The sequence below is a fragment of the Ochlerotatus camptorhynchus genome, unplaced genomic scaffold, assembly GCF_037179485.1.
Source record: "Ochlerotatus camptorhynchus isolate MF236.1 unplaced genomic scaffold, CSIRO-AGI_Acam_v1.1 ptg000179l, whole genome shotgun sequence".
Lineage (NCBI taxonomy): Eukaryota > Metazoa > Arthropoda > Insecta > Diptera > Culicidae > Ochlerotatus > Ochlerotatus camptorhynchus.
In genome coordinates this window covers 423860-442832 of record NW_027040669.1, presented here as the reverse complement: position 1 = coordinate 442832, position 18973 = coordinate 423860, and the positions used below count along the sequence as shown (strand labels likewise).

At 41.2% G+C, this 18973-nt stretch overlaps 4 protein-coding genes across 4 annotated transcripts in view; 1 reads left to right on the top strand and 3 right to left on the bottom strand.

Moving 5' to 3' along the window:
• The window catches only part of LOC135701904 (inositol-pentakisphosphate 2-kinase-like), a 422782-nt gene that overhangs the window by 59139 nt on the left and 344670 nt on the right, over nt 1-18973 (bottom strand). The window lies entirely within an intron of this gene.
• On the top strand, nt 3496-4285 carry LOC135701907 (uncharacterized). Its single transcript, XM_065222855.1, has 4 exons — nt 3496-3552; nt 3623-3784; nt 3902-4060; nt 4124-4285. Exons 1-4 carry the CDS (start codon nt 3496-3498, stop codon nt 4283-4285), a joined length of 540 nt encoding a protein of 179 aa, XP_065078927.1.
• On the bottom strand, nt 11363-11969 carry LOC135701897 (uncharacterized). Its single transcript, XM_065222842.1, has 2 exons — nt 11582-11969; nt 11363-11521 (listed from the first exon to the last, which is right to left on the bottom strand). The coding sequence occupies exons 1-2, from the start codon at nt 11942-11944 to the stop codon at nt 11363-11365; spliced, it is 522 nt and encodes a 173-aa protein (XP_065078914.1). The 5' UTR covers nt 11945-11969.
• On the bottom strand, nt 17675-18367 carry LOC135701896 (uncharacterized). Its single transcript, XM_065222841.1, has 2 exons — nt 17891-18367; nt 17675-17833 (listed from the first exon to the last, which is right to left on the bottom strand). The coding sequence occupies exons 1-2, from the start codon at nt 18251-18253 to the stop codon at nt 17675-17677; spliced, it is 522 nt and encodes a 173-aa protein (XP_065078913.1). The 5' UTR covers nt 18254-18367.

The window sequence follows — 18973 nt, the reverse complement described above, 5'->3', positions numbered from 1 at the left end:
AGAACACCGAAGGAAAACTCGAACTTTCCAAAACTTTCAGAATTAATCACATTGTCAGGCCATTTTCCTCAGAGATGGCGCTGTTCCGCTTGTAAAGTTCGATTCAAAATAAATTTGGACGCATTCAAGTGATCATAACTCAAGAATTAAACAACATACACGGTTGATCAAAACGTCAAACAAAAGGTATTTATTCAGCTTTCAAACGATATATAACAAGTTATTACATTTCACCGTTTCGAACGAACTTTTCGCTTGACAATTGCCCAATATTTTTCGATCGGTCTGAACTCAGGGCAATTCGGAGGATTAATCTCTTTGGCGACGAAATTAACATTGTTTGCAGCATACCATTCTAGTACCTCCTTAGAGTAGTGGCAGCTGGCTAGATCCAGCCAAAACTTAACGTTGGTCTTGTGTTGCCGAATGAAGGGTAAAATCCGCTTTTTCAGACACTCTTTAATGTACACTTTCGACGTCATTGTGTGAGATGTGACAACTGCAGATTCCTTGCCAAATCATTAGTTTCCGAGCAAACTTATCAGCAAAAACAAATGTATACCTGGAAGGGACATCCTCACGACCAGTTGCCAGGTAACATTTTCGCCCGGGCATTTGTTTATAATCCATTTTGACATATGGTTCGTCATCCATTAAAATACAGCCATCAAATTTTGTCAAAACTTGTTCGTATAGTAATCATGCTCGCTCTTTTTGGCCACTAAATTGTGTTTCAGGGAGCGATTCGGATGTTTACTGGCACAAAAAGACTTATATCCTTCTCTTGAAAGGATGTTACGCACGGTGGAAAAGTTGGAATCGTATTTCTTTGCCAAATCACGTATGGCGACACCTGGGTTGCTTTTCACGTACCTCAACACCTTGCTTCTCAACTCTTTGTCCCTAGTGCCACTTTTATGATAGATGCGCTGTGCTCTATCTACACTTAGAGTATCTTTGTAACGTTTGATTACAAGACTCACCGTTGACTTTGGGAATTTTAACACTTTTGCTATTTTTGAGGCAGACCACGAAGGGTTCTCTAGATGTTTGTGCACAATTAATTTTATCTTTTCTCAAGTTCCATGATCCGTAATTTCGGGATGCGTCGATCAATCGAGAAAAACTTTTCACCAATTTCTTCGTCAATGAAACATCAACAAATGCCTTTCAAACGTTTTTTGTTCCAACCACCAGGGGCGCGGTAGTGTATTAAACCGTGCGTCCAGATTTACTTTGAATCGAGCTTTAGGAAGTAATGAAAATCTCCAAATAGCACTTGAGAGAAGTGGGAATAATTCGCTTTCGATGCATAAAGGGCGAACACGAAATTATTGCGACACATTCAACAGGGCATAACTTTTTTACCATTGGGTAAAAATCAACCAAATTTTGCACACTTTCTCATTGATGTGTATTGTGTACATGCTGTCAAACTCGAAGTCGTGTTTATCGATTCAACGAAAATGGAGGTGAACCAACGCGAGTTGAGAGAACAAATTCTTTCCAAACACCTGGAATTTCCTGACCTGTCGCACCGGCAGTTGGGAAAAATGTTGAACATTCACCATTCAACCGTCTCCAGAGTGTTGAAGCGGTTCCAGGAGCGGTTGACGTTGGACCACGGCAAAGGAGCTGGAACAAAAAGACGGAGGGAAAGGTGAAGCGGATGATTAAAGCAAATCCCAACGTCTCAAGCCGTGATTTGGCTAAAAAGATCGGCATGTCGCAGAGCTACGTCCAGAATGCAAAGAAGAGAGCTGGACTACATACATACAAGGTACAGAACTTCCCAAACCGCGATGAGCGGCAACAATCGACGGCTAAAACTCGGGCACGGAAGCTCTACGAGAAGATGCTGACAAAATATGGCTGCTGTGTGATGGACGACGAAACGTATATAAAAGCCGATTTTAAGCAAATCCCGGGGTTGGAGTTTTTCACCGGCAAGAGCAAGTTCGATGTGGACGACAAATATAAGAAGAAGAAAATGTCGAAGTTCGCCTCCAAATATCTCATTTGGCAGGCCATCTGCTCTTGCGGACTGAGAAGTGAGCCTTTCGTGACAAAGGGCACAGTAAATGGCGAGATCTACAAATCTGAGTGCCTCGAGAAGCGCCTTTTGCTGTTCTTGCAGCAGCACGACGAAGCTCTGCTATTTTGGCCAGATTTGGCATCATGCCACTATTTTAAAAGTGTCCTGGAGTGGTATGAGGCCAATTCTGTCCATTTTGTTCCAAAGGACATGAATCCGCCAAACTGTCCGGAGCTGCGCCCGGTGGAGCAGTACTGGGCAATAATGAAGCGGGAACTTCGGAAGAGCAAGAAGACAGTCAAAGACGAGAAGGACATGTTAAGAAAATGGAAAAAAAAACTGAGAAACTGGTACCGGATGACACTGTAAAGACTTTGATGGAGGGCATCAAGCGAAAATGCGTTCAATTTTACACTCAAGGCTCCATCGATTAACTTTTCTTTTGATTTTTGAAGTAAATATATGTATAAAACTACCGTAAAATTTTGGTTTGATTCTAAACATTATAAGAAAATTAGCATGACATTTTCGGTGTCGCAATAATTTCGTGTTCGCCCTTTATTCAGGTCAAAAAAAAGAGAATGACAGCCTAAAAAAATTGGACTTTGTCGTTCACTTATTTCCCAGAAATTATTGTTAAGCAAGCTACAATTCAATTCAAAAAAATATTTTTCCCGATACAGAGAGCCAAACAATTTAAATTGGAGGGAGAAATTCACTCTCACGAGCTAAATCTCTCAACATACCATGTATTTTGATGACACTCTATTTGCGATTTCCCTCTCACAGACTACAAAATAGAGTACTTGACACTGCAAAAAATGTCTGTACCAGGGGTACCCCCTATATATGCCTATTTTGCCTGAAACTGCTCAGTACGCCGTTTTTATTTATTTATTTATTATTTATTTGTGAGCAATGAAAAGTTCGCATCAGATCAATTCGTCATTTGGCGTTAAACTGCTCTTATGGAGATAAAGCAATTTTGGCGATTTTAAGATTTTACAACATTTTTTGTGCCATTGAGTTGTTCAAAAAGTTGTGGATTTTCAAATCCGTCAATTTTATAGCGATCAGGCCATATCCATTATGAACACCGCAGGAAGCCATAATGTATTATGACCGCCACAATCTGTCAATTGCATTGTAGCAAATAATTACAACTGCTCCATGTTTGCAGTATAAACATGCATTTCATGATCGTTTGTACCGCAAAATGTGCAAATTAAAAAGCAAAAAAGTAAGATTCCAGTGAACTTGTTTCTCAATAATTAAACCTTATCACATGCACCATTCCGGCAACCAAACAAGCAATTGATGATTACCCTTGGTCATGCACCGCACTTTAACACCATTATTGACCACTGACAATAAGCATGATAGATTTGCAATAACTGTATTCAGCTTCTTTCCGTTCAAATTGCAGCATCAAATATTAGCACCCGTGGCGGGACATTAATATGTGGATCATAGCAGCGGTTTCAGTTCTTTTAACCTTTGCCGGCAGTCCCGCAGAGGTAAGTGGAAATCTATAACCAGAATTAGTAGGTCAACAGCGTTTCTTACAAATTCCTACAATCTCCAAAGGCCAAATTCGTGTTTGAACTTAACGATGACTTCGAACAGTGCGAACCGGATGTGCCATTTCCAGCATTAAACTTATCTGGACTGGAGTTTACCATACTCGAGTACAACACGGTCATCTCTGGGAAAATTTCCTTCACGGAGGACTACGAAGCACCTGTTCGGGTATGCAGATTTTAAACTTTTTTACAATTTCACATAGCCGTAATCCCAAATCTTTCTCATTTAAAGGGACTGGCAATATCATTTAATTTTTTTTTTTAATGATCACCAATTTTGCAGGTAAACTTCCGCTCGATGCGTTTGGAACGAGGTACCTGGAGGCAAGGTGATATCGCCCGCACGGAGATGAACGTATGTCCTAAGCTGCTATCTCCCCTGGAACCTTGGTTCTGCGTTACCCGACATTTTCAACAGAAAAGGTGCCCTTTCAAGGCCGGGGTAGTAATTGTTGCTTGAATCAGTTGGGACAATCAAGTGAAATGAGCTGCTCTTTGCTTTTAGCACGAGGAAATATTGCCCATGATAGAAGTCGGCGACTTTGGCATACAGCTACCGCCTTCCTTTGCCGGAGATTGGAAGTTTTTCATGGGACTGGAGCTCAAGCGAAATGGGCGTAAAGTAAAGGAGTGCTTCGCCTTTACGGCTTCGGTAGTTGAAGCTTAGAATGAGGTAAAAACCAGAATAATTGACATCTTGCACTTAAATTAGTGGGACATTTCCAATAAAAAAAATTCTACCTTTGATACATTCGGTCTTTTGTCTATTTTGATTTTTTGTCCACTTATCTTTTATTCAAGCTTTGTTATCCATTTGACTGTTTTCCATTTCGATCTTTAGCTTCCATTCGACCTTTTCTTCATTAGGACCTTTTATCTTCCTAGCTTTCATTAGGTCGTTAGTTCATTTGATTCATTCCGAGCATTAATTTCCCTAACTTTCATTCAACCGTTTTCACAATCGACCTCCTGTCCACCATATACAGTATGCAAAAAAAGTTTATCCACCCCCTACCAATTAACATTTTTTTTTGTTTTTCATGTGAAAATCAGTTTAATTTTATGAGTGTTCCTCCATGATTTATCAATTTATGTTTATTTATCACATTGCCATTGAAAATACGGCGTTTATATCTTTTCTTGAGATTTCATGTGATAAATTATGAAAAATGGTAAAAAATTACGCAAAAAAAGTTTATCCACCCCCAAACGGATACCATGACTTAAGTTTGTTTTACAGAGTTTTAGTGTGTATTCTTCAACTTTATCGAATGTAAACATTGTGTCTATCTGTCATTTAGTGCTCTTAAGTTTTGGTGCTCAAAATTTCAGTTTCGTGTTCAAAATTGGAAGTTAAAAAGTAGGGTTAACTACCCCATTTCCGGCCTATTAAGCAAAGCCCGCACTTAGTCTTTCTTAATCTAGCGCAGTTTAGCACCAAACGGAATGTTATTATTACTGATGGCTTCCAAATTTATTTACCTTTCCGTATGTACCGTAATATTTGATAAAGAGAAACCAACCGTTGAGATATTGTCAAAAGTCTAACACTGCTTCTTGACAACAAACTCGGCCTACGGATTCTAAACTCGGCCTAACGCATTGAAACGCAATTGAAACGCCAAAGAATTCACTTCGGCCTATCGGATGAAGATAAAAATGGATTCGGTCGGAGCGCTTCTTTTGTTTTTGGGAATAATGGGTGCAAACCTACATATCACGCGTTCTCATTGACTTCGTTCCGTAGTTTATTAACTAAAGTATCGTACCAAACGCATAGTTGACTTGTTAACTCTGAAATCATGGATTTATTTGAAGTTTTTAGCTCGATAGGCCCAAAATGGGCGTATAGGCCGAAGTAGTTCTCTACCCTATCAGTATCCGAAATTTGATTATTGAACATCACAAAACTGGCACCGTGATATTGCCGATTTTGTCCAGCTTCACAAAGATACAGTCGCTAGAATTGTGCAGATGTACAAAAAGCGTGGTTCTATCTCACCAGCTAAGCGATCGGGGCGTCCTTCAAAGACAACTGGCCGAATTGACAGATCTATCGTGAAGAAGGCGGAGCTGGACCGGGGACTATCAGTTCCAAAATCGCGAAACAGATTGAAAGCGAGTTTTCTATTCAACTGACATCACAATCCGTACGAAATCGTCTTCATAAGAAAAGCCTGAAGGGCAGAGTAGCTCTTAAGAAGCCATGGTTGTCCGCAATTTATATCAAAACAAGATTGAAGTGGGCCCAGGACCACATTTCATGGACCAGTGATGACTGGAATAAGGTGATCTGGTCAGACGAGATCAAAGTAATGCTATTTGGGTCACCATTGATACCATCAGACCCAAATAGCATTACTTTCGTCTCGTCTGACCAGATCACCTTATTCCAGTCATCACTGGTCCATGAAATGTGGTCCTGGGCATACTGTATTTGTTCACTGGTTCTTGTACAATTAGCTTTTTGTCCGACTTAATCATTAGTTTATCGACCTTTTGCCCTCCTAGCGTTCACTTCAACCTTTGGCTCTCTTAGTTTTCATTCGACCTTTTATCTATTTACCCTAACTTACATTCGACATTTTGTCCATTTCGATCTTTTGTCCCCCTAAATTTCATTCAACCTTTTACTCAATTTGGGACTTTTTCTTCATTTTGCCTTTTGCTTTCATTAGAGCTTTTGTTCATTTCGACCTTTTTTCTCCGAGCTTTCATTAACTTAACTTTTATTCGACCTTTTGTTCTTCTTGTTTTTATAAGACCTTTTGTCCATTTTGACCTTTTGTCCATTGCGACCTTTTTTCTCGTAGCTTTCATTAACTTAACTTTTATTCAACCTTTTGTACATCCGACTTGTGATCTTATTGATTTCAATTCTTTTCTTTTCTTCATTTCGACTTTTTGTCTCCTAGCTTTCATTAAATTAACTTTTGTTCGACCTTGTTCTTCTTGGTTTCATTAGACCTTGTGTCCATTTCGATGTTTTTTCCTCTTAACCTCTTCTCAAGCTTTTGTACATTCGACCTACACTGAGACAAATAAACTTAAGGATTCCATAAGACACAACTTATGAACCTTATGAACTCCATAGCCGCTACTTATGAATGATTATCGTGCTACATGAGATGGTTCTGATACGCCTTTAGCATATCCGACTTCCCAAGCGTTGATAACCGTGAGTGCAAATCACGTAGGGGACGACGGGGAAAGACGACCCCTCGGGGTTAGACAGCCACCAATTGGATTATTGAAACAATCAACTCCTTAAAAAACTACAATGGACAGCCCTATGGGGTGGTACGCAATGGTGACGTAGGACTACGTGCTCTTATATGATAAATCTTATTTGTTAACTGCAGCAGGAGCTTGTGTTTTGTGCAGGAATAGGAATCTGAGCGAGGTTCTCTCTGTTTATACTCTTTAGTATGACGCGCTTGACATAGATGGCCCACAGCAACTCACGAAGAGCTACTGATTCCGATCAATAGCGGTGCGGCTTCTTCCTCCTTCTATGGATGCTCATGTGGGTTGCAGCTCGCTGCTTGCGGGGAGCTTTTCATTGTGTACTGGAGAACACCAGCACTCACCACACGGTGATTGGAAAAACACCGTTTGGTGAGACCGGATGGAATTCAACTTTGAAATCTGTGTTAGGGAAATCGCTTTTCGCAGGCAATCGGTGGTAATTTTAATTATCAAAGCTACAGTTGCACATTCGTGCAATTTTCAATAGTGACATTTTGAAAAATGATAAAGTCTTAAATTTAACAGATGCTATGAAATATATCTGATCGATTGGTGATCAAATTATTAAAATTGGTCCGGGGACAGCTGAGTTATTAGCGTTCAAAATCTTTCATAATTTTGTTACATGTTCCATTTTCGGTTTTCACAAAGTGTACCCCCATATAGAAATCACAGACGTAGTCATACGTCAAAATAAATGATGTAGCGTTAATTGCTATAGTGTAGTTGATGTAGTAAAACACATTTTAGCTTGATAATAAGTTAAAATAAAAATGAACAACCAAATCAAAAATTGTGTATGGCAACGGTAGGCACTTGTTATTTTATGTTTATGAAATTTAACGTTTTAGAGCTATAATATCATTTATTATAACACAGCCATTCCATAGCAAACCGATATAGTGGCTCTTAGAATTTCGTAAAAATTATTACCATTACCATGTTAGGGTGGTCCAAAAAATCGATGTATATTAACCCTTAAATGCCATTTGGCAACATAACTATGTAAGTCTTTAAACATAATGAAACAACATTTTAATAGTAAGCGCAATATATATCACAAGAAAAAAATCATGCATTTAAGGGTTAAAAATTACATTTTCAAAAAATTATAACTTTTGTATTTGTTTTTTTTTTTATTGTTTTCATGGTGTGTAGCAATATGTTTTTATAAGTTTCCTTGAAAATTTAGACTTTTTTACACAACTTATAATCCACCAATTGTTTATTTTTTCGTTTTTGAGTTATATTTTTTGAAGTTATCAAGTTTTGGGTTTCCGCTCAATACTCCTATGCGACTAGACTACCATGCATCTCCAATGTTTTATAGCGGCTGTAACATGGTCATGACATGGTCATATGTCATTGACAGACACGTTTCCAAAAAGATCATCCATATCGACTCTCGCGTACCGTGGATAACGAAAGATCTTCGCGCGTTGAAAACAACTAAGAATGCTGCTCTCAGAAGATTTACTAAACTTAAGACTTCAACTAAGGCTGAACCGGATGGTGTTCCGTCGATTATTCTTAAAAATAACATCACATGTCTTTTAGATTCACTGCGCCGCATATTCCAGCTCTCTCTTTCCAGCGGCATCTTTCCGTCTTGCTGGAAGACTGCGGATATTTTTCCTGTTCATAAAAAGGGCAGCAAACGCGACGTAAACAACTAATTTTTGAATTGGTTGTCATAGAGTCCCTAAATGCGCATTGCAAGCAATAGCTAAGTATAGATCAGCACGGATTCATAACTGGGCGTTCCACAACTACAAACCTGCTGTGCCTAACGTCTTACATCACAGACAGTTTGATTGCTCGGACCCAAACGGACGTTATCTACATAGATCTTACGGCAGCCTTCGATAAGCTGAACCACGAAATTGCGATGGCTTAGCTTGATAGACTAGGGATCGGTGGAAATCTTTTGAGATGGTTTCGTTCATACCTCATGAAGCGCCAACTGACAGTAACTTTAGGTACTTGTCGCTCAGCAAGCTTCTGCGCAAAGTCCGGTATACCTCAGGGTAGCCATCTGGGACCATTGGTATTTCTCCTTTACTTCGACGACGTTCACCATGTTATCATAGGGCCACGATTGTCGTTTGCAGACGATCTGAAAGTTTTTCTGCGCATCCGCTCACTCGCCGACTGCCGTTCTCTCCAAAATCAGATTGACATCTTTGCTGACTGGTGTAGTCTAAACCGACTGTGGTCAACCCAGCTAAGCGTTTAGTCATTACTTTCTCACGCAAGAAACAACCGATTATTTTCAACTACAAACTACTAGGCACGCCTATCGAAGGGGTGCATTGCGTGAAAGACTTAGGCGTTTTTCTAGACTCAAAGCTGACATACTCACACCATATATCGTATGTCGTCGACAAAGCGTCCAGAACTCTTGGCTTTGTCTTCAAGATAACTAAGAACTTCACAGGCATTTACTGCTTGAAATCGCTCTATTGCTCTCTCGTACGATCTACGTTGGAATACTGCCTTGCAGTCTGGAACCCGAACTACAATAATGGGGCCGAGCGAATTGAATTGAAGAAAACGACGTTTTCTTCGCTTCGCGCTCCGTAAGCTGCCTTAGAGATATCTGCCTGATACACTCATTTGATATTTTGATCTTTAAAATCGGCTCAGTGATTCTAAAGTTATGAAAAAAAATCATTTTTGGAATCTATGCTAATTGTTTTTATGGAATGGCTGTATAACTCTGAGCTTAGGATGGCCGTCTTATCCCGTCGTCTCCTACTGAAAAATCTGAACGCTCAAGGTTCGAATCCAGTCTGCTCCATTTTGTAGTGGTTTTTTTTAAGTTGCGTAAGCTGACTTATGAATGATGTTTCATAGGTCAAACTTCTCTAGTAGAACACTTCTATGCAACTTCTTTCAGCCACAATCAAGTTGCTGAAACCGTTGGTAACGAAAGTGGGTTAGATTTCCATAATAAATCGATTTGGCGAAAAATCATTAGTGGTTCTTATAGAATTTTTAAGGTCATTCGCCTCCCTATAAGTTTCATTCGACCTTTTGTTCATTTACCTATTTGTCCTTTTCGATCATTAGTTCCTCTAACTTTCATACGACCTCGAGCACTTTCACCATTTGGCCTTTTAGATTTTCAACGTTGAATTGTAGGATTTTTCAAAAGGTTTCCATGTTCCGCAGTAGTTTAAAGAGTGGCTGAAGTTTCAGAAACTCCTACAGTTCTGCGAGTTCTTGCAAGCAGCAGTGATTGAAAAGCTCGTAATATTTCACGAAGTTCGCTTTCGTGAACTTTTTCATCACTGCTTGCAGATCTCAATTATCCGGAAGTTCTACAATTCTTGTAGCTGTGGAAGTAGCAATCACTCTCGGAGTAACGGATTGGGCTTAGTTCCAGAAGAGTTCTAAAGATTGGTGGAGTTCCAGAACATTTAAAAGTTCTGAAAAATCATGTAGTTTGTAATGCTTCGGAAGTTCTACAGGAAGTTTTGGAAGTTCTCAGAGTACCGGACTTCCCAGGAGTTTTTTTCCTTGATTTGTTTTCCGTTGACCTTGGTTTCTGTACTGAGCACCAAATGCTACCGACGCCAGGGAGGTAGCTCCCACACCTGGGAACCCTACCTATCGACCCATCAACCCATGAACCGGGGACCAACGGCTTTACTTCCCTTCTGAATGAAGGCGTGATCAGAGATGTTATGCCTCAGAAAATCCCGGCGATGCCGACTGGGATTGAACCCAGGCCTGCTGGGTTGAGAGGCAATCCCGCTTACAACTACACCAGCGGCGCCGCTTTTTTTGAAAAGTAAGCAAACAGCATGACTCAATGCGGAGCTTTCACACTCAGTCTGAGCAGTCCATAATTTTACGTTCTGCAAAGAAGTTTTAAAAGCAGCTGGAGTAGTGAAAGCAGCAATTCTTAATGTCCCGGAAGTCCTACAGGTCCTGCGTTCGTTCGTTCGGAATGCCCCCTCCAATTTTGCCGGTCGGCCGGCAGTGTAGACTGCGACTGGCAAAAAGGGAGGGGGCAGTCCCCAGCGCCGGAAGTTTGACCGATTGGCACTTTTGGTTCAAATCGGAAAAGGTCGATGCATTTTCTCGTTCACTTGAGATTGAATGACTCATATAATACAACTCCAATTTCAGGTACTCTGGTTTTCAAGAATTCAGAGACTTTGGGAAGTCGGTAAAGGTCATAGCCAGCTATAAAATAAAGCCATTCTGGGGCAGTAGATTCGATTCGTGAGCTATGTAGGAATTTTTCGGCAACCGATGGTTTGAACATTTTGAACCAGAAAAAGGAGCTTCCAAGTAAACAAAATAACGTAATTCAGATCAATTGGGGATCCTTGGATAACACCAAGTTTAACACGCGCATAAGATTCAAAGCAAACCCACATACATATCAAAACGAAGAACTTCAGCCAAACAAATTAAACCTTTATTATTAAATATTCACGCCTAAACAACTTCCAATGCATCACAACCACCCTGGACAGCTTCTTCAAATTTCGATAACGGTAAAGTACTGCATCAAACACCCTAAAGGCTCCGAATCTCTCATGACGTCACGGTGCTCCATGTAGATTCTCCAATCTCCGAGAAATTGATGCGAAATTTTAACAGGGAACTTGTATTTGATGTTGTCCAGTTTGATCACATGCTAGCAATGGAAACCATGGTTGTAAGTCAGTTTTTTTTCTCGAGTGCAATTCAATCTTACCCCCGCCGAAAATGGACAATGCAGTTGGTCCAATTGTTTCATCACTGGATACCAAACTTCCAATGGATCCAGCAGACTGGCACAGAAATCTCTCAAAGGCTTATCTATCAATGTCGGCCTCCATTCGCCCCGCTCCATCCGTTCCGAGTGGAAGTAAACCGGGTAGGGGGCCACAACATCCGTAAGGAAGGTGAAATTGCCGTTGATGATTATGTAGCCATCGTCATCAAAATCGAACTGGACGTTGGAGAAGTCCATTTCGTAATCATAACCGGGACATCCGTGCATCTCTTGCAGATCAGGAACTATCTTCAACTCCACGGGAAACGCTAGTAGTAAAAGGTACAAAAGTTTGATGCACATATCAAGTAGGGGAATTTGAGCCTGAGTTCGCTGGGCAACGGCTGGATGATACTGTAGTAAATTTCCACGAATGTGCATTCAGTTTATATAGAGTGCAAGCGGAAGCTACACTGAACGGAAAAATCTGCAATACTTCGAATGATTGCTCGAGCCTTTTAACAATATGCTTTCGATTTTCGGATGATTGCCTTATAGTTGAATTGGTCGTCAGCCGATGAGCACTCATGCACAAACGTTTACGAATAGTATGACATGCAAGAGCATGCAAGATTGTAACACGATTGTTTATTTTATTCTACGTTTCCATAATGAACCGCTATGAACTGCCATTCCATCATGGATACAAAAATCTTCCGTTGGTAGCGGAAACTTCCTCTACCACGTCATTGATTAACTTCGGTTTTCCACGCTTTACTCATGTTCGTATCAGTTCTGATAGCGATGGCTATGTTTTCAGCTCGTGCGCCAGCTGAGATCAGCAAATGACATACGATTGAATTATCTGCATAATCGTTTTGAATGATTTGCGCTGAATGGGGCTGAATAAAGATTACGTTCGCATCTCACAGGATGAATATTCGAGAGAAACATCATCTGAGTTCAAAACAACCGTCATCCGATTGCAGCTATCATTCGCAAAAGCGATTTCGATGTTTCGACATGAATGGTCGGAATGGTGCATACGAACAGAAGATGATGTTTTGGTTCAGTGTAATGGTAGTTGACTCGTTCCAGAACACAACTATTCATCGTTGTGGGGTTGCATGTTTATATTTGCTATCGATAAATTGGTACCGTTCGAATGAAAACGGAATGTTTATGAGCTGTTTCACCGGGTTTGGATCAACTATCGTTCGTTTCATTCACAATCGTAATGGACAGCAAAATTTGTATATCCATGGGGTATTCAGAGGAAACATAAATCAAGATGTACAATACGCCTGTGACACATGAAACGGGAATTACTACAATTATTGCGTTACTTGTTATAGCACAATGCTGTTCGCTTTACGGTGCCAAATGTCTGTTTTTTGTTTTGTATCTATTTGCCCCACGCTGAGTAATTATCATTTGAAAAAAAATATTAAAGAAAATCGTCATATTTTATAACCGTAATTTATCAGAACTGCAGTGCTGATGGGCTTCCTCCACGAGACTGGCTACTTCTACCAAATATGATCCACATGAACTAAAATCACGACCACCACAACATCTATGGACATTATCTCATCACTGATATCGACCAAAAGATAATACGCTCACTCCCGCTACGCACATTGACCTGGATTCAAAACCTAACCCAACTACCCAGTCAACAGCCAGATCCCCAGAAAAATACCTACTGCATCGATCCGGTAGTCCCCAGAAAGACAGCACATCGACAGCAACCATAATTACAATTCCAACTCTGTAGTTGAGGGAGACATCTCCCTTGTGAACTATGTAACTAAGGGAGGGTTTGTTCTGGACACTCACACCCTCATAAGGGGTCTTATCTGAATCCCCTCTCCATGCTCTTTTCAAATCTGCAAGTCTCCTTAATAAAGAAATTCAATCGAATCCAATCCTTGAAGTTCATTGAATGCCTTTTCGGCAAAATGGTCTGTGTGTCAGATAAAACCGAACCCGAAAAAGTTTTGCAGTTACCATTCATCCAAGTTTCCATAAGAGCCCCAGTGGAACAGTTGAGTAACTCTTATGCCTTGTAACGGAAGCCTCTCAACCTGCGAGATTTAAAAACGAGTAGCTTAAGCGCCACCTCCGAAGAGGACCACTCGTCACGGTTTGATTTGCCCGGCAAGAAACCCAACCTCAGGGCGGGTTTATGTGTAGAAGAGACCGAAAATTAGTCTGAGGGCGATTCAGTAGACTGAAATCCCATTTGGGATTGCGATCCTCGCAGATAGAGGCTGCTTCAAATAGTCTTAAGCGAAAGTTGGTGCTAGCCGCCGTTCTACCGAAACACTACAAACCCCACTCACATCGTCACTGGAGGAACTTCCCGTTTCAGATTTCCTCCACCGATCGTGACACGTGAATACGGAGACTGTTTTCCCAGGCAGTCCAACCTGGAGTAAATTCTACTATCAAAAAATACCACAACCACAGACAAACAGACGTAACTCTTCACTGTGTAGCTTCGTTCACGCATTTAACGGTTGATTTGAATATTATCAGTTCCGCAAACTACTCGCCGCAGCGCTGGCATCGGATCACTTTGACGTTTCTATACATTCTATATAGAACTTTTATGCAAGATTGTTTGCGAGTTAGCGAACAAGCTGGTTTTCCGTGAGAAGCCCGAGAGATGTCGCTACTAAGGTCCTATGTTTTGAAATACTATGTTTTCAAGAAAAACTTTTTCAAAGAGTTACGTCTGTTTGTCTGTGCCACCACAAATAACGCAAAAATAGAACGATGCCAAATATGAAAAACCTAGTCAACCAGAAGTAACATAACAGGGAAAGCTTAAATTTTACGAAAACTACATTTATTTCAGGGGCAAATAACGGAAATCATTATATATGATTTATTACAGTTCCTAACCTAGGTTTGTTCATAGCTTGTTCCTTTCGAGAAAAGTTATTTATTTATTTCTACTTGTCAACAGATAAAATAGTTACCCTAATGACAATTTTCTATATCTAAACATCAAAACTGCTTCAAACACAAAATTAACGCAAACATCTCTTAAAGCTACGCTTATTTTTCTCGCGGGACACATTAAAATCGAACACATAATAACAACTATTAAAAACGCGGTACATACTCAACATTGGTTCGTGTACGCCATAGTTGGTCCTCGAACGCCGGTTGTTGAAGAACGCATGCAGCCGGAGGTCCCGTCGTTGAGTGTTGATGTCAAGAAGACTGAGAAGTGTGGAGCAGTCGACGTTCCCTTGCAGAAGATCCGCAACGAAACAAGCCTTCGCCACATTACGCCTTCCTTCCAAGAGCTCCAGGTCGATGAGGTTACAGCGACTTTCATAGCTCGGCAAGTTACGCGGGTCGCGCCAACGAAGGTGTCGCAACGCAAAGCGAATAAATTTTCGCTGAACAGCTTCAATTCTATGGATGGCATTCTGATAGAATGGCGACCAAACAACGGCAGAGTATTCCAGTATAGGTCGAACCAGGGAACAGTATAAAGCCTTCAGGCAATACACGTCCTTGAAGCTTTTGGCGAAACGGAATAAAAATCCTAGCTGCGATGAAGCTTTAGATACAACATAAGCAATGTGATCCTTGAACGTTAATTTTCAATCGAGCATGACTCCCAAGTCCTTGACAGTCGATTCGCGTTTCAAGCTTATTCCTCTTAAGGTGTAATCGTGGAAATGCATCGCCCGTTTACGGCCAAAGGAGATGACCGAGCACTTGGACACATTTAAAGACATCCTGTTTATCCGGCACCAATCATCAAAGACTTCAAGTTCTTGGTGGAGGAAATGAGCGTCTTGAGGCCCTTTTATTACGTAGTAGAGCTTCATGTCGTCGGCGTACGAGAGTTTAAGGCATTTGAGGATCAAGTTCACGTCGTTCATATACAACAGGAAAAGCAATGGCCCCAGGTGGCTGCCTTGAGGAACACCAGATGTAACAATGAAGGGTGGAGAAGCGTAGTCACCGATCTTAACAGACATAGATCTGCCAGTCAGATAGGAGCGAAGCCAGGTAAGTAGACTCCCATGAACACCCATTTTGTCATATTTAGAGATGGTAATTTCATGGTTCACTCTATCGAAAGCTGCAGAGAGGTCGGTGTCAACTTGATGGCCACGTTCAATCTCACGAATAATGAACGATGTAAAAACAGTTAGATTAGTCGTCGTCGAGCGCTTAGGCATGAAGCCGTGTTGATCCTGAGAAATACTGTACGAGCAGTCTTGAACCAACTTTTCCAGGACAATTAACTCGAATAGTTTGGAGATAGCACTCAATGCAGCTATTCCGCGGTAATTGGCGACAGTCCAAGATGACGATGCTGTCCCTGGCATCCATTTGAGAGACAATCCAATCCAGCGAAAGTGCATGCTTCTCAATCAGGCTGTGGTCGTTAACGCGGTCGGGAGGAACGTATATCACGCAGATATAGATTGTACCACTTAGAGTTGAAATTGCAACCCACAGATGCTCAACCGTCGAATCTTCAGGAGGTTTCAGTAAGCGAGATACGAAGCAGGAGCGAATGGCCAGAAGGACTCCACCACCGGAGGTCTTGTTGCTGTTGAGGGTTGATCGATCTTGACGGTAGACGGAATATGTATCGTTAAACAACTGCTTTGACAAAGTGTTGTTATTCAGCCAGGTTTCCGAGAAGGCGTATATGTCGTAGCATGCGTCGCTGCATGCTAGCTGGTATTCGGCGAGTGGTGACCTTTCCATATGTTTATTGTTTGCTAGCACTCCCTAATCGTGCAATGTTCTAGCGATTGCTAGCCTATTCTTCTACGCTGCAGCGTGGGGTCTAGAGAGCGCGAAATTTTCTCATGGGTGCGGTGTTCCGAGCAAAAACCATGTATCGCTAGAAGCGATACGGTACAATCTCCAAAAAGCCGTCGAACGGCTTTCTATTCACTTTGCACACACAAAAAGTTGACCGCACGTAACTTCTAACCTAATGTTTGAACTCTACAGGCACGAAAAACACACCGCGACACTAAGTACACCTATTTTCGGTTACTCTTTTATAGGAGAGAACGGTTCGGATTCGTACCCGGACTTTAACGAACAGGTAGCGTATTCGGGTCAAATGGAATCAATTGGCTGATCGTATTGGGAACTCATTGCTTGTTGTATGACAAGTGTAACTTTACATGAGAGGACATTTCTTGGCGGGGAACACATTTACTATTTTATTGTAAAAAACGTAACCTCTTGCAATTTGATTAAATGAGTAAATTGCATAAATATGAATTATGTATAAATAAATAACTAACAAAATAAATAATTAAATAAATGAAAAGCGTACTTTTTTTTTTTTTTTACTTTGGTTTGTTTTTTTCCGTCGATCTTGTTTTCCGTGCTGAGCACCAATGCTACCGACGTGCCAGGAAGGCAACTCCTACACCTGGACCCTACCTATCGACCCATCAACTCATGAACGGGGGACCAACGGCTTTACTTCCCATCCGAAGGAAGGCGTGATCAGAGATGTTATGCCTCAGAACATCCCGGCGGCGCCGACTGGGATTGAACCCAGGCCTGCTGGGGTGAGAGGTAATCACGCTTAACACTACACCACCGGCGCCGTTGAAAAAAAAAGCGTACTTGTTACAGCCTCCAAAAAGTTCAAAGCTGATAGGTTTGTTGTAGAGTCCTTCGTCATATTAAGAATATTCCCTACACATTCGTTATACCTATCACCAGGGATGGATTGCTCTTTTGGGGCTTTCTTAAAATAGATAGTTTAGTGCTAATAATCTCCCTATCAAAATTCAAAGTTTCCGCACCGCAGAGTTACACTCTGTATTTTTTACGGAAGGTGCAGGGCTCTCGAGTGAATCTTCAGTGCAAACACAGAGTGTGGCTCTACGGTGCGGAAATTTTGCATTGTGATAGGGAAATTAAAAGCATTTTACAAAGGGTTAATTGAAAATTCATTCCAGTCGAATTCAGCCCCTAAAGAGCAATCCATCTATTTAGGCAGCGATGCCAAATGAATTCAAATATTTATTATTGCAACATTGTGCTTCACAATCAAACAAGTTCAAACACATCACAGCTCCATCAAATTTCGATAACGGTAAAGTACTGCATCAGGCAACCTATAGGTTCCGGATCTTTCAGAATGTCACGGTGCTCCATGAAGATTCTCCAATCTCCGAGAAATTGGGGTGAAATACTTACCGGGAACTTGTACTTGATGTTGTCAATGTTAATGACACGCTAGCAATGGAAACGTAGTTCGTAATTCAATTTTGATCGATTGAAATTCAATCTTACCCCCGCTGGAAAGGGACACCGGAGTTCCTTCAATTGTTTCGTGACAGGATACCAAACTTCTAACGGATCCAGCAGACTGGCACAGAAATTTCTTAAAGGTTTATCTATCAACGTTGACCTCCATTCACCCCGCTCCATCCGTTCCGAGTGGAAGTAAACCGGATAAGGGGCCACAACGTCCTTCAGGATGGTGAAATTACCATTGACGATTAGGAAGCCATCGTCATCAAAATCGAATTGTAAATTGGAGAAGTCCATTTCGTATTCATAGCCGGGACATCCGTGCATTTCTTGCAGATCAGGAACTATCTTCAACTCCACGGAAAACGCTAGCAGCAAAAGGTATAACAGTTTGATGCACATATCAAGTGGGGGAAATTCGAGCCTAATCAAAATCGATGTTTTCAAGGCTACGGGTGAATGATACTGTAGTAAATTTCAACGAATGTGCAATTGGCTTATATAGCGTGCTACCGGAAGCTAGGAATGGATGGCTCGTGCCAAACGCAACTGTTGATCGTTGCGGTTTTACATGCTTATTTTTGCTATCAGTTGGTGTCATTCGAAATAGATTCGTATCATTCACAACCATAATGCGGGTAGGCAAAGCTTGAAAATCTAGAGATATTCAGAAGAACCAAAAATCAAGATCTTCAACATGTCTGAGTCGCATCAAACTGGAATTTCCAGAATTATTACCATAGGACTGCTAAAGAGTACTACTTCGCTGCTATAATTATTGTCTACCATCAGTGATGGAAAAGTTCGCAAAAACTCACTATGACTCGCGAACTTTTCCCTTGGTGAACTTCGTGAAATATCGCGAACTTTTCCAACACTGTCTACCATATATCCTTGACAAATCTTAAATATGTTGGACCATGCTACAGGTGTCGTAGGTAGCTGTACCAACTTGCGGATGACTCTCGCAAAGTTATCCCGAACCGAATACAGAACAGAAGATCTTGTTTGGACCATATGTTCACGCTCCGTATCATTTTGGAACAGGTCAACGAACTCCAAGGGTCCCTGTATTTGGTATTCCCTGCTGACTTGCCCCCGAGGGTCTGCCAACTTCCCCTG

Excerpts from the sequence above, each read along its gene's own strand:
- LOC135701907 (XM_065222855.1), top strand. The coding sequence starts at position 3,496 with ATGTGGATCATAGCAGCGGTTTCAGTTCTTTTAACCTTTGCCGGCAGT. Across the intron at positions 3,785-3,901 it reads ACTACGAAGCACCTGTTCGG|GTAAACTTCCGCTCGATGCG; the intron begins GTATGCAGATTT and ends CCAATTTTGCAG. Across the intron at positions 4,061-4,123 it reads GGTGCCCTTTCAAGGCCGGG|CACGAGGAAATATTGCCCAT; the intron begins GTAGTAATTGTT and ends CTTTGCTTTTAG.
- LOC135701897 (XM_065222842.1), bottom strand. The coding sequence starts at position 11,944 with ATGTGCATCAAACTTTTGTACCTTTTACTACTAGCGTTTCCCGTGGAG. Across the intron at positions 11,522-11,581 it reads ATTGTCCATTTTCGGCGGGG|CATGTGATCAAACTGGACAA; the intron begins GTAAGATTGAAT and ends TTCCATTGCTAG.
- LOC135701896 (XM_065222841.1), bottom strand. The coding sequence starts at position 18,253 with ATGTGCATCAAACTGTTATACCTTTTGCTGCTAGCGTTTTCCGTGGAG. Across the intron at positions 17,834-17,890 it reads GGTGTCCCTTTCCAGCGGGG|CGTGTCATTAACATTGACAA; the intron begins GTAAGATTGAAT and ends TTCCATTGCTAG.